A 14,750-nucleotide genomic window follows, 5' to 3' on the forward strand; every position below is an offset into this window, starting at 1 on the left:
TGTAATACCTTTTACATTCTGTCTTTCATTTGCTGTGGATTCTTCTCGACCCTTTGCACCACCATCTGCTCTTTTTATCAGATGTTTTGCTTGCACTTTCAATTCACCTTGGTAAAATGAAATGTAAGTGGTTGCCGTTGCAGTTAAATTCAACGCTGTTTGAATTTTATTATCCTGCGTTCACAGAGTGCTGTGCTCTGTTGTTTTCAGATGGAAAATCTTTGGTGATTTTTCCAGACCTATAATTTAATGCAACCTTAGAAATGGTCTTGTCAGTATTCTCATGCTGTCCTTTCATCATCTTGTGATTTGGTAGAATAGAGTAGATATAATTATTGCATTATTTTAATTGGTTTAAAATGGTATCATTTGGCATATTTTGTGTGTTTAAGTATTTCAGGCTAGAAAAATAGCTTCAATATTATTCTAAATGCATCTTTTGTGCTTTGTATCTGTCTGAGCTAGGCTTCAAGGAAATAACAGGAACATTAACAACACAGACAAAGGAAATGTTACTCCTATTTGAGCCTTTCACGTTTGAAACCACATTTTCAGACAGATTTTTCACCTCTTCCAAAAATTCATCTAAGGTTTTTGAAATCAAAGTGACAATGAAATACAAAAGCATAAATGGTAAAGAGGATATTTATTTATCATCACAAATAAAAAGAACCATGCTTACTCATCACAGAAAGAAAAAAAGAGAGAGAAGCGCTCAGTCTTTGTATCTTTGCCGACCTTACTGTCGGATGGTTTTTTGAGAATGTGAGTAATAGCACTCTATGAAGTTTGAAATTCATTTAAAAAAAAAAAATCCAAGCCTATACCCATACATTAAAGCCCCCAACCCACACCTCCCATAGTCTGTGCCCCCCACCTCTGACACCCCAGAACAATAATCACAGCATTTTTTAAATCAGTCAGTCTGAGGGTCCTCAGTCTCCAGAAGTCTTAATAACCTGGAAGAGTGTGACATTGTACAGCACCTGGTGTCCGTTGTTCCAGGTATAAAGGACCCTCTCCCTGGGGTTATAGTCCATCATGGAAATATGGGAGTATTGATTGTGGAAGGGGATGTCTGTGTACTCATAGCTTGATGTGTTGGTGTAATAAGCAAAATAGATCTTGGCACCAGCCAGGTGGGAGTTGGTGACATATAGTGTGCCGCAGATCATAAAAGACTCTCCAGCACTGCGCTTAGGAAAGCCTGTGTCCCAAGTCTGCAGCACCTCCAGACTCTGAGGCTCCAGGCGGCTGATGACAATGTTTCCAGCATTAGGGATGGTGGTGTAAACAGCCCATAGGCCATTCTCGTCCGCCATCAGGTCGATGTCAGAGGAGCCACCCCAGGAGTAGGGAAAAGTGTTGTTATAGCCGGCCCCACTCAAACTGCGCTGCACCAGCACACTTCGAGAACGGAAGTGGTACTTGATGATAATGTTGCTCTGGTACTTGTTGTAGTACAGTGAACCATTGTAGACCACATGACCAGTGCCAGCCCAAGGGTGTGGCAGCAAGTGTTGCACAAAGTTCTGGCCCTTCATGAAATCATTCATTGTGCGATATTCCAGGACCCGACGTCCCTTGAAGTAACCGTCCATGGACCACACCTGTGGAAAAAGGAAAAATGAATAACATCGGAAAAAAAGGTCAGAAAAATAAGTTAATGAGAAGGTCTCAAGATTACTGGAGAAAAATATTGTTGTGTTAAACTTGACCTTTCTGTAAGAAAATGTAAGTCACAGTTCATTATCAGTAGCTGCAATGGCCTAAAATAAGAATGTTTAGTGTGCTTGTTTGAGTGTGTGTGTATATCGATTCTCTGAGTTGTGCATGCATCGATGTGTGTGCAGAGCTACTGATCTGCCAGGCATGTGGGAGTGAAGATGTTGCCTGCGCTTTGCAGTCAACCACTGCTTGTGCTCCTTGCCCTTTCCAGTCCACATTTACAGAAAATCAATCCATTTAGCAACTCTATCTTTTTCCTCAAGCACTCTCAGCGGATCTCTCCACTGACATGGCCCCTCTCTGGCTGCATTTCCCATCTCATTCCCTCAGTGCTCTCACTGAGGCACAGTTCAGCTTTTAATTGATTCAATTAAACTGCAGTTGGCTTAGATGGTTATTTTTCTCTTGAACATTTGAAGGAAAGCTTTGCTACGATCTACTGCTTTTTCTGATTCTCTTACTGCAATTTTTCTTTCTTGTCCCACTTTTGCTTGCTTCTCCATTGTAGAGTAAGTATTTTCAAATGCACAGAGGAGAAAGGAAGGGTATGGGAGGAGCTGATGGTGAAGAGACACAGCGGCTGAATTATGTAGGAGGGGAGATTATAGAGCATTAAGCGTTGTTTCTCCTATGCCTGCTAATTTGGGTCTCTAGAATAGAATAGGAGACAGAAATTGAGTAAAGCAAAGCTCTTGCACATTCCGATTTTTTCCTCCTTTGCCTTTGGCTCATGAGCAACAATGAAATTTCCCCAGAATGATTATGATTATTGCTGCGGATCTTAATGTGGCATTGCTGATGTATCTGCCTATTAATACTCGGAGAGATTGAAGTGATTGAGCCAGGTGATTAAAGACAAAGATCAGGACATTCAGTCACAAAAATTGACCTTTTCTGTCCACAACACCTATTTAGGCTGTTATGATTCATTGCAGGAAAGAAAAAGGCCAAGCTCATCTCTCCTCTTAAACTTAATCAGTTTCCCTTCTCTTCTACACATGGCTAATAATGCAGTCTTCCACTTTTCCAACACCACCATTTCATCTCAGTCACCATAGACCACCCTTAATCTTCTATATTATTCTTCCCTTGTCTCTTTCCTGCTGCTTCTTGCCATGTGCCTGGCCGTACAAAACTGCATGTCATGTCTGATCAGCTGAACCCATTACTATATCATTTGGGTCCAGAGCACACTCCTGGTAATTACCCAAGTGATTTGGAAAACTTTTGCCCAAACATCTCATTCATTTCTCCACTGATGATGAAGTGATTAATCAGCTGGAGTTGTAGTGACAGAGGAAGACAGGGAGGAGGGAAAGATACGCTATCCATCAGTGGCACAGCTTTGGATTCCCATTTTTCTCACTCTCTCTCCCCCTTGAAAGCTCATGAGAAGTCATTTTCATGGAAAACAGTGCATCAGTCACTGAAGTGCCGTATAGTGGCACTGCCCTGACACATATTTTCTTCTTTTTTTTCCTCACTGAGAAGGTTGACTGTGGTTATCCTCTTTGCTTGGTTATCCTAATAATAACAACAACAATAATAATAATAATAATAATAATAATAATAATCCTGTGTTCCTGTATTTGTGAAATGCAGCAGTTGAGAAACTCACTCTGTTGTCGGAACTGGGTATCATAGTATCTGTCATCCAGGAGCCGAACCTTGACCCTGATGCACGTACTGTGATGGGATTACTGACGCCAGTGAGCTTCCCACAGCCTGGAGGTCAAAGAGGCAGAAGAATTAAGAAAGCATGTATGCCTACATACCTAAGAGGCCACACAGACGCACATGCACTCAGGTGATTTCTCTATCAGATCACACTAGTTTTCTTTTATAATTCATCTGAAATATGGCATTGCATTTGTTTTGGTTCAGATTGTTCAGTTCAATTGTTTTCACTGTAGAAGTTTAAATTTTTGTACACTAAGAAAATGTACTATTTGTATCATTATCTCAGATAAATGCGTAGATAAATATTTTGTGCAGTCATCTTCTGTTGTCTTGTTTTCATTTGTGATTCTCCACAATGCGATCTTGTGTTTGCTTTTTGAAATCTGTAATACACAAAAACTGGTTCACCGACTGACTTTGCGGCATCATTTTTATATTTCCATTGTTGTTTTACTGTCCTGGTTTTTACCCAGTACTCAAAAAGTGAGCATTATTTTTTTTTTTTAATTCTCTTGGTTCATTTTCAAATGTAAAACTATAATAAAACGCAAATTAGCTAAGGGCTAAACTGTAACTGCAGTCTTTTTTGTTAACTCATCAGTTTATATGTGTGGGGTTTTTGTAAAATCATCAGTTTAAGCTAACATATTACACACAAATGCAATCTATTATTCATTCCATTTTTCTAGGCCAGTTTTTCTCAATTTATGCAGATCATTTGAGATCAGAGCAACGTGGAAATGTTAACTACATGCTACAGAGTTTTGACCAGCGATGATCCTAGTGTAATCATTAATTCTGTTCTGTGCAACTGTTGTCAAATTGATTAAATGCTGCAATGATATATGGTAATACATTTTTAATTGGGTAACAATGACCACATACAAACACCCACAATCGTTTCCATATATACCAAGTTTCTGCATGCAGGAGTGGAGTCTGGTTTCAAGTAGCAGGACTCTCTGTCGCAGCTCCTCATAATCGTAGGCCCCCATCTCCTCTTGGATAGCCATAAGCACCAAGGACAGATTCCTTACTTCCTCCCGAAGACGCAGGATCATCTTGGCATCAGTCTTGTACTGTTCCAGCACTGGCAACAGGGGGAGCAGCTGGGTCACCTTGTCTTTTAACTCCTGTGATAGTTATCACAGAAAAGGGGGAAGAGGATTACACCCTTAGAGAATAGTCAAGATAGGGGACACAACTGCCCTGTGATAGTCAGTACATGGGAGTGAGTGCAATCTTCCCTTGGTGTTTGTGGTTCATAAAGCTTATGTCTCCATTAGGTTCTGGTTTATCTGTTCAAAACTATAGACCTTTGATTTTTAATGAGATGTACAACGTCTATTCTTAATATTTTATGTCAATACCCTGAAATTAGATGTCCTTTTATCTTCTTTCAAGGACAAAAGGAATATTTTATCTATTTAAAAAGCAAATATTTTGTTTTTCCATGTCTGTAAATACAGTTTTACTTCCTTTGAAAATATTTTGGATTGGAAAGCCACCTATATGAGAAACACTATTCAAATTGGCCAAACGCCTGTGATCTGTTTTGGGTGATGAAACTTCACCTACTTGCTGCAGTTGCAGAGCTAGTTGTAAATAAACTTGGACTGTGACTCATCGTGTGTTTAGAAGTTAAAAGAACAACATGTCCGTAGGAGTACAGGAAGCTGCAGGAGAACCTGGCTGCCTACGTGGAGAGAAGTGGGTTCAAGAGAGAATTGGGCGCATCAATAAAGTGTGGCCGCCACAGGAGGGACTGTTTCCTCCTTGTTAAGGTTTATCGTAAATCTGGTGATGGAGCAGCTCTCAGCCCTGTGGCGCCACATCATAAATCTCATTTTCACTTTTTCAAGAAGAGAAAATTCACTCTCGTTAATCTCCCGCACTCTGCCATCGGCAACTTTAAGCTGCACGCATTCATCAGCCAACCTGGTCTGGACAAATCCAGCTTTTTCCCCTCTTTGTTGAATTAAGATAGATCAGAAGATATAACTCATTTCATTCTGCATATTTTAGTCATCTCAGGCAGTGCTGATGAATTGGTTAATTTTATAAACATCTTCATTACCTTCTTTGGAATGGCTTTCATAAAACACACTGAAAGCAAAACACAGGCATTCGTGCTTGTCCTTGTGCTGCAGTATGGACCCAGCAGTAAAGCACACTTATCATTTATCAAGCCATCTTTTAATCAAACTATTTTATGGTCCATCTAATATCTGTAAGAGTGTGAGAAATGTTAAAAAACCCCAGTAGGACAGCCTGCTGACAGGAAGACAAAAAGGCTTACTAATAATGGCAGCTAAGCCCTAGCTTGTAGACAGATAAGGTAGAGATAAATGTGAATGTATGTGCCTGTTATCTAAAGGCAGACAGCAGAATGTTAAGTATATCAAGTAGTAAGCTCACTGAAGATAGAGAACAAATGGATACAAAGAGACAAATGCAACCCCCCTCCCCCCCATAAAAAAACCCCATACTTTTTCTAGGTCCAAGAATTTAATCACTCATGAGTGTGCGATTTACTTGGATTTCTCTGTGCATGACAAAAGAACTCATATAAGACTGGAAATGAATTTGTGTACCTATGTTTATGCTGCAGTGCATCGCGAGTCATACAAAATTTTATTGTCTGTGAAGAGCAAAAGAGATTGCAATGCATAAGTTTGGCGAGCAGTGCCAAATCAACAGTGTCTGCATTCACTTGACAATAATATACACACATATAAACACCAACACACACACTGTACATGAGGAGACACAGAGCCAATTACCTGAAAGCCCTTTGGATTGAGGCTGCGGGGATTTTCAGAGGCCACCTTCAGCTTTCCATCTACCACTTTCATTAGACTCTCTGTGTTTCTGACATACTGTAGATCCCTGTACGTCCTTAGGTCCAGCACCTCCATTGACTGGCTGATGTTCTGAACCTGCGTCACAAAAACAAACCCACAATGACACTAATGATCGCGGGTTATCTTAGAGGAGGAGTTTTTTTTTTTCTCATTTTACACCTCAATCACAGATCATTTATTGTAAGTTTCATTTTTGCAGTTGTTCATTATTTAGTTTAAATTGCAGTAAATGAGTCAGGCAAGAAAAAAAGTCCTGCTGTAATCCTGCCTTCGTAGTTTGGGGTTGGCATGGGTTTTCCAGATACACAGGTGGGGTGAACTGAAAACTTTGTGGCCTCAGCTGTGAATGTGAAATGTCTATAAACTTGTCCTTTACTTGTCTGTAGGCATCTTTTTTGTAGTACTCGTGTGCAGATACTAAAAAAAAAAACTAAAAAAAAACTTCTGCTCCCATTTCGTTCATATTCCAAGTTAAATATTACAGCCAAAGAAGAATGTGGAGGTGGCTCTGTTTTTGAATTTAAATATGTTAAGTTAAAGAAGTTGGTTGAAACTACATAATCTGTACTGTTTCATTCATAAGCTGTAAAAATTACTGAAATAAAGAATGGGCTTTAAAATGTACACTAATCACACTGAATATAGAATTAGGCATACAACTCTCAGTTTAAATAATTATGATGACAGGAATATTCAACAGTGATGACAATATTATTTCTATGGTTAAGAAATACAACTTCACAATCTATGAAATTTAAGAACATTCTTGAAGAGGTAGCTGCATCATTGTCACATTCTACAATCAAGAAATGCCTTCACGATAGGAAATACAGAGGGTTTACAAAATGTTACAAAATTGGTACAATCAAACACAGGAAGGCTCGACTTGGCTTTATCAGAAAACATTTCAAAGAGCCTACAAAGGTCTGCAAAGAAAAAGAAATCTACCTACCGTCTGTCAAACATGGTGGAGGCAATGTTGTGACATGGGTATGCGTGCTGACCAGTGGAACAAGGCAACTAGTGTTTATTGATGATGTGACTGCTGATAAAAGTAGTAGGATGTATTGCAAAATTTAAAGGGCTATATGCTCAGCTCAGATTCAACCAAATGGTGCAAAATTGTCAGATAGCACTTCCTAATGCAAGACCCAAAACATATTGGAAAAGAAACCCAGGAGTTTCTCCAGGTTAAGAAATAGGATATTCTTTACTGGCCAAATTATTAACCTGAAATCAATCCAACAGAGCTTGCTTTTCAGTTACTCAAGACAAGCCTGATTGCAGAAAGGCACATAAAGAAATGGCTAATGAAGGTGGCTGCAGTAAATGCCTAGTGGGGCATCTCAAGGGAGGGAATGTAGCTTTTCAGCTGAGTCTCTGAAAGTGGGGGACTATGTGCAGCTAATCTAATAAAACTAATCAAAATTAAAGCTGAATGTCTCTACTTTAATCACATTTTCACTATCTGGTCTATAATCCATGGCAATGGTGTGCAGAGGCAAAATTACATTAAAATGTGTCATTTTTCAAAAGAAGTGATATAGGGGTAGGATTTAGTCTATAACTGCTAACTGTGTGATTTGTGGACTTTAATACATTTAATGTGCTGCTAAACATTTTTAAATGTGCGTTTTGGCAATTTGAGCACCACAAGGTCTTTTCCATTTCTTTTATTTATTTTCAAGGGAAGGCAGGCATTTCTACAGCTGAAGGTGTGCAAATCGCACATAAAAAACACTACAGGTCAGAAGAAAGTTATATATGCTTTTATTTACTGTCAATTTTTATATATATATATATATATATATATATATATATATATATATATATATATATATATATATATATATATATACATATTAATAAAAATAAGTAATGAAAAAGAAAGTTGGCAGCATGGGGAGGTTAAAAAGCAGCACAGTCCTATCAAATCTGTCGAGATAATAAACAAACAACGCAGCTATACATGACTTTCAACATGCAATGAAAGTCAACAAGTTTCACTCATATAAAAATGCTACAGCTATGAAAATAAGGATAGTAAGCTCATGATCATGACAGCGTGCAAAAGGTAATGGATGCCTATGAAATGTTACTAAACGAACCTCGTGGAGGAGCAAACATGCTGTTAAGTAGGCGTTTATTGAACACTCAGTTTTGCACTATGTTTAATTTTTACTAAGTACTCAGCTTATTCACTTTTGACAGCCCACTCTGTTTCTGCATAACCAACCTACTGATTCATGCACCCCCTCATCTCCTGCACGATGCACTGAACTGGCCAGAAATCAGTTGAACATTGATAAATATTACTGGGCTGTCGTGTATACTGGAGGCGTATGGGTACATATGTACAACTCCCCACAGCAACAGACGCCCACCCACAATGACATGCGCAATCAAAACTCCAAGCAAGCAAAATATACTTATTCATATCACTCCTAACATAAACAAAAAACAGGCCAAGCTCTCAAAGGTCAGCGTTTGGAACAAATTCTACTTTGCACCAAATGCTTTGCTTGCCTACTCTCTGACAACCCACTCAATTACTTTGTGTCCCTTGTTTTCTACAACCAGTTCATTCCTCATGTGCTTCATGAACCGTTCTGGTTATATTTGGTCAGAAAATATATCCCTTCACTAATTAAAAGTTGCTTTACAGCACTACATGTGCATTAGATGGAAGAATGTGGAAGGGTAAAATGTTCCAGCAGGATGGACTCTAAACAAATGCAGTGTCACCACCCTCCAGGGCAGTTGACAGCTGGGACCACTCAGTCCTCTGAGTTGTGGCATTTCATGCTTACCTTTGGTCACATAAGATTCTCTCTACACTCACCAGCTCAGATGAATCAGTCACAGGTGTATCTGCTTCTTGTCCAGCGCGATGACTCACTTTGTAACAAATCCTAAAAACTGTCTTTATGTGTATGGCTGACTTTGGCCTCATATCACTTTTTTTTTTTTTTTTTTACCTCAACACAGTTACATAGAGAGGTTAAAAGAGTCCATAAGGTGTTTAAAAGTATGTTGTGAGCACTCTTGCACAGTATTCTTCAGGTCAGCTCTGCATTAAATGGCATTTTGTCTGGCTTTACAGAAAGCTGAATAGAGATTTTGCACAAGGCTACTTTAAATTCTTTGAACAGAGGGGCTGTTTTGACATTGTTATTGTATCCTTGGCTTTCTTTGTCAGAGAGAGATTTTGTGGATCTGGTCCAATCAAACATTTCACCCGAATGCTCTGAGTTCAAATGAGGATGCTTGGTGGGCATGGAACTATAATGTGCTTATACACAGAGAATAACACGTAGTCTTTAAACTAACGTCTTGTGTGCAGCTGAAACAGCATTGACCCCAGGTGTCCTCAAGCTGGGCTGTGGACAGTAGTAGATGGGAGTGTTTGGTTCTAATAACTAGTGTCTTACAAGTAGTGTGCATGCAAGAAATTTAGTTTTTTCTTTTTTTTCTTTTTACAATGTTGCATAATTCCATTTGAGCATTTCACCCACCACAGCAATTCAATCAGGTCGATGTCTGGACTTTGACTTGACCACTGCAAAACACTGATTCTTTCAGTTTTTAGTTGTTCTGCTGTAGATTTGCTGCTGGGTGTCTTGTTGCATGGACACATTTTGGACAAGGTTTAGCTTTCAGACAGGTGGCCTTACATGAGCGTTAATATTTAACATGCTAACTGATGCCTGTAGAGTCTGAAATGTAGCTCTCGGGTTTTTTTGCCATTTCACTGAACATCACATTGGGTGAATTTGTTGTGATATCCACTCGAGGGAAGATTGGCAACTATCTTTTCCACTCATGCATAATCTTTCTCATTGTAGAATAATGGACTTTAAATAGTTTAGAAAGAGCCTTAGAGCCATTCTCACCAATATTTGCTTCTTTGAGATCATTCCTTTGTCTTTTCTCCATGGCATTGTGTTAACACACACCTGGCCAGGAAACTACCTCTGCCGTTATAGAGGTGTCCACATTAGATGGTCAATTAATCAAGTGCATTTGATTAGAAGGACTTGTCTGCTACTTACCCTCTTCATTTCTAAAGAAGCAATGTACTTAGTTTTTCAGAAGACTGCATTTATATATGATTGTATGACTCATTTGAATCACTAAGGGGAAAAAAATGGCAAAGTACTGTAAGCCATTTATTTATTTTAATTTAATCAATCGCTTACTGTTAATCAATGCAGGCTGCTTTGTTACAACAGTGAAAAATAAAAATCTGGAGACGGGCAATAAACAAACTGACTTGATCAATCCATGCAACACTACTCCAGCCAGTCAGCAACAAAGGGGTGTTTGTACTTGTATGCAGGGCAGGAGGCCAGCGGGGAAAAAAGCTGACACCTTGCTTATACTGAACTCCAGGACATATTTGGAAACAATCAAAAAATAAAAGGTCAAAAGGGAAACCACTGAAAGAAACCACACTGGGATCTATGTCGGAAATGCTAATTATAATTTTACAATGGCATGCTACTGAAGAAAAAAAATCTATAAGAAACTACAAGCTTATTTTAATAAAATGTGTCATCCTCCAACCTGGATTAACAACACCGGTGCAACTGGCTGTGAGATAAGTACTCAAGAACTGTATGCAAAGTACAACACCAAAAATTATATGTCGAAAATGACTTCACTTTCGTTAAATGGGTGGCACCAAAATCGAGCAGCCCTCTACATGCCGGAACATGGAATTAAAGGAATTAAAGGAAAAAACTCAGACAAAAGAGGGGGATGAGGAAATAGTATTAATGTGCACTTGCTTTGCGTTCAGAATTAATCTAAAGTTTTCCAAATATAAACAGTATTTTATAATATGCACTTTTCATATACATTTTACCAGGTTATTTTTTTCCCAAAGGTTCAGAATGAAAATGAACTGAATCCTGTCAGTTCCCAAAGAATTATATTTACCAAAAATGAGGGGGAAAAAACATCAACATGCAAACAGACTAGTGCATTTTTATAGTGCATTATTATAAAACTGAACTTGCAGTCTTTTAATATATATAAAAATCTATTCTTTACACACACACACACACACACACTGTAAGAGCAAATATGGAGACTATAAAGGAATATATACTTTGCATCGCACAAATGTGTAGGTGAACTTCTCTCACCAGTTTTACTGAGTTTGTCTCTTTATGTTCAAGGCTCTTCCTTTTCTGTCGGAATATGCTTCGTTTCAAGTGTGGATGAGTGTGGATTTTGTTAGTGTGAACATGTGCTTTAAACAGGAGCAGACAGAGACTGTCAGGGGAAAAGGGAAACTTCAATGAGAATGAATGCAATATGTGAATTCAGGTGTCTCATTGATCCATCAGGGCCTCGGAGCTTATTCAGCATCTCAATTTACCACCACCTCTCCTCACAAGACCACATCAATGTCAACCCCTCCTGTCTTTCCTCTCCTCCATTCCGCTTCTTTGCTCCTAGGCTTTCAGTTACTCGGTGAAGCCAGCCTCTCTTTCACCTACTCACTGGTTTTGATTGTCCAAGAAAAAAAATCAACTGTACTATGAATGAACTGGAGAGCAGACCGAAGATACTCTGCCATAGCCCATCAAGTACTTGAAAGGTGTTTAACATCATTTCTCTGGTTTCTACTGTTTAAACAGACATGAATACAAATTAAATGAATTAAATAAATAAAAAGAGACAGGTGTGCTGCCTGTAGATCTGGATATTTAACAAGCCTCTGCGGGTCATTTATGAACCTACCTGTTGCCTGACCTTAGTTGTGTGTTTGTGTTTGTGCACTAGGTATTAGCATGCTCTACGTGTCAGTCAGTAATGCTTTACTGCATCTAAATAATGCCTAGATTTATTCTCTGCCTGTTGAAAACTGCATTCATAATACACACTACATCATTAAATGCTATCAATATCACAAGTAAGCACAAAAGCTCTAATGAAATGTCCTAATCAACCCAGATTTGGTGACACAGTATTTAATTTACAAGTCTCCACCTAAAGTACTTGTAATCTTCACTGACTTGTTAAAAGTTAATTTTATTAATTTCTATCTCATAAATTTATATTTATAATAGAAACATTGTAAGGCTAAGGTTCAGTGAATTCAATTACATGGGTTGGTTTTTGGATATTTTTCATTAGCAATTCATAATTCATTAATTTTCAGGTACTCAGCTGCTCAACAACAGTCTTCTGACTGGTGTCGTGTTCATATGCACAACTGATCAACTGCGGCGTAAAGGAAAACCGTTCACTTCAGCAGCCTTTATGTGACAGACGGCGTCAGACACGAGCCCATTGTGGCAGTTTGTGCTTGCATGTCTGTGTGGGTAATACTCGTGTCCCAGTGTGGGTGTGTTATTGACAGCTGTCACCTTCTCCATGAGCTGGCGAAGCTGCCTGCTGCGTGGGTCGCGGTTACACATGTTCTGGGCTGGTGCAACGACGGTACAGATACACTTCCCATCTGCGTCCTGTGCTGAACTGTAGATCTCCCAGCCCTCCTCTGGTCTTGGGTATAGAGCCTGCAGAAATACAGAGACACATATATCTTACAGGCATAAAATAAAAAATAAAATATGGTTGTTTATGTCTGCAGTTGTTTATCTGTGCTACTACCAAATTGGCTTTTCAAAATGCATGAGGGCAGACAAGATATTTTATTCTGCCAGCACGCATCAACGGTAATCTGAAAAGTGTTCCACCCTTATAAAACGTGTCTAAGACAATAAATTTATCTAATACTTAAAAGTGTTGCATAAAGCCTTTTGAAGAAAATAAAAGACTCTTTTATACATCCTATATCATGATTGGTTGAGCCTATTCTGTCACCATAAATTAGCTGCAAAGTCATAATTTCTCTATTACATTACTTTTTTCTTTGTGACTCTTTCAGAAATGAATCCTCTCCTAAGAAAATTAATGACAATTGCTCACCCCAACTATTCAAAACCATTTGCAGTTTAATTTCAGTTTTAACTGGAGATGAAGAGACTGACAGAGCTGGTAGTCACAGTAATAAAAGACACCAGCAGGGAGAGATAGAGGATAGAAGAGTCATCTAGAAGATAATGGAGAGGGTGAAAGCTGAAATGGGTGTCGATTAAGATAAGACAAGACAGACTGGTGGAAAATACACAAATGGATGGAGAACACATTGACGTGACAAAGACAGAGCAAGAATTTTGTGGAGGATGAAGAAAGACAAAGATAAATTGGTGGAAAATGGGGATTTCAAAGAAAAGAGGAAGGAAAAGGGATCAGAACAGGCTGTACAAAAGCACAGCATCTAATAAGTTTGGACACAGAAAGGAAATGGAGCTGTTCACGATCGATAATGCAGCCCCTTACCAGTGAAGGAGGGGAGAGGCTAAAAGGATGGATGTCTCTCTCTCTGTCTAATCCAATCAAAAGCAGCGCTGTGCGCTTGCAATCACACATGTATGCATTACACAATTTACGCAAAGGTTTTTCTATTCTGATTTGCTCATTTACATTGCATCTAGCATAGCCAGCATATGACGCAAGCTGTAATAAGACAAGAAAGAGCCGTTTTGGAGATGCAATTAAGACCCATCCATATAAGAGGTCGGAAAAGTCTAGAAATAAAATGTTATGTCTCAGCTCTGTGCCTGTCTCCTGCTTTCCTCTGAGCAGTGTTATGCTGTGATCTCGTCTCCTTGGGTCGGGGGATCAGATTAAAATGTCTTGGGGGACAGGGGGACTGTGTGATTGGAGTGTAAAGTAGCAACCACCCTGCGAGCCAATGTGCTCACTGTCACATCTTGTCATTCCTGCCAATCCCTTGGCACTCCACCCCCTCTCCACTCTTTCTGTTCCCTCTTTCACTGCCTTCTTCTTCCCTTGCAGTTGCAGAAAGAGCGTATCTTAAATCTGACTTACTTTAAATCGAGGGATGGCAAACAGACTATAGCTATGTGAGAGACTTAAATATCCTGTGCCAATAGCAACAATAAAGTTCTACGCGTAATTCTTATCACATTTTCTCTTTTTCATTATATTCAATGCATATTAAATAGACTCATGAATTATTTATATGACTGCATCTAAATTTAATTAAGCTAAGTAAGGAGAAATATTCTATTCATATAGTATTAAATAGATATATTAGCTATATTTCAGGATGACTGAATTTCTACTTTCCATGTGAAAGACTCACCGTGGAACGTATTGGCACACTGGTTAAAATATCTTTACAGTATTATCAGTTTTGCTGCATATTTTCCAGTCCCTGCAGTGACTTGCACTTTTTTCTGTCACTCAGTGCCTTTCTTATCATTAGTCTTCCTTCTCCGAGGCAATCGACCATCAAAAGTCTATAATATGGTGATACAGAGGCACAATAGCCAAAGCCAGAGTTAAGACAAAAGAGCCAGTCGCCACAGCAGAACCTTTCATCTTTGTCTGATGGTCTGTTTCATTCTGCCATTGCCTTGGCATGAGGGAGTTTGT

At 38.9% G+C, this 14,750-nt stretch overlaps 1 protein-coding gene across 2 annotated transcripts in view; it reads right to left on the reverse strand.

Annotated features, from left to right (window-relative positions):
• Positions 1–627: 627 nt before the first annotated feature.
• olfm2a (olfactomedin 2a) overlaps positions 628–14,750 on the reverse strand; it is a 40,855-nt gene continuing 26,732 nt past the window's right edge. For both annotated transcript variants that reach the window (XM_026164621.2, XM_026164620.2), the window contains exons 2-6: positions 12,653–12,802; positions 6,192–6,347; positions 4,322–4,541; positions 3,347–3,453; positions 628–1,610 (exon numbers count right to left, since the gene is read on the reverse strand). In XM_026164621.2, the coding sequence (XP_026020406.1) occupies positions 936–1,610; positions 3,347–3,453; positions 4,322–4,541; positions 6,192–6,347; positions 12,653–12,802 (1,308 nt within the window). In that variant the 3' untranslated portion in view covers positions 628–935. The remainder of the gene's footprint in view (positions 1,611–3,346; positions 3,454–4,321; positions 4,542–6,191; positions 6,348–12,652; positions 12,803–14,750) is intronic.

This window comes from Astatotilapia calliptera, chromosome 4 (genome assembly GCF_964374335.1).
Source record: "Astatotilapia calliptera chromosome 4, fAstCal68.1, whole genome shotgun sequence".
Classification (NCBI taxonomy): Eukaryota; Metazoa; Chordata; class Actinopteri; order Cichliformes; family Cichlidae; genus Astatotilapia; species Astatotilapia calliptera.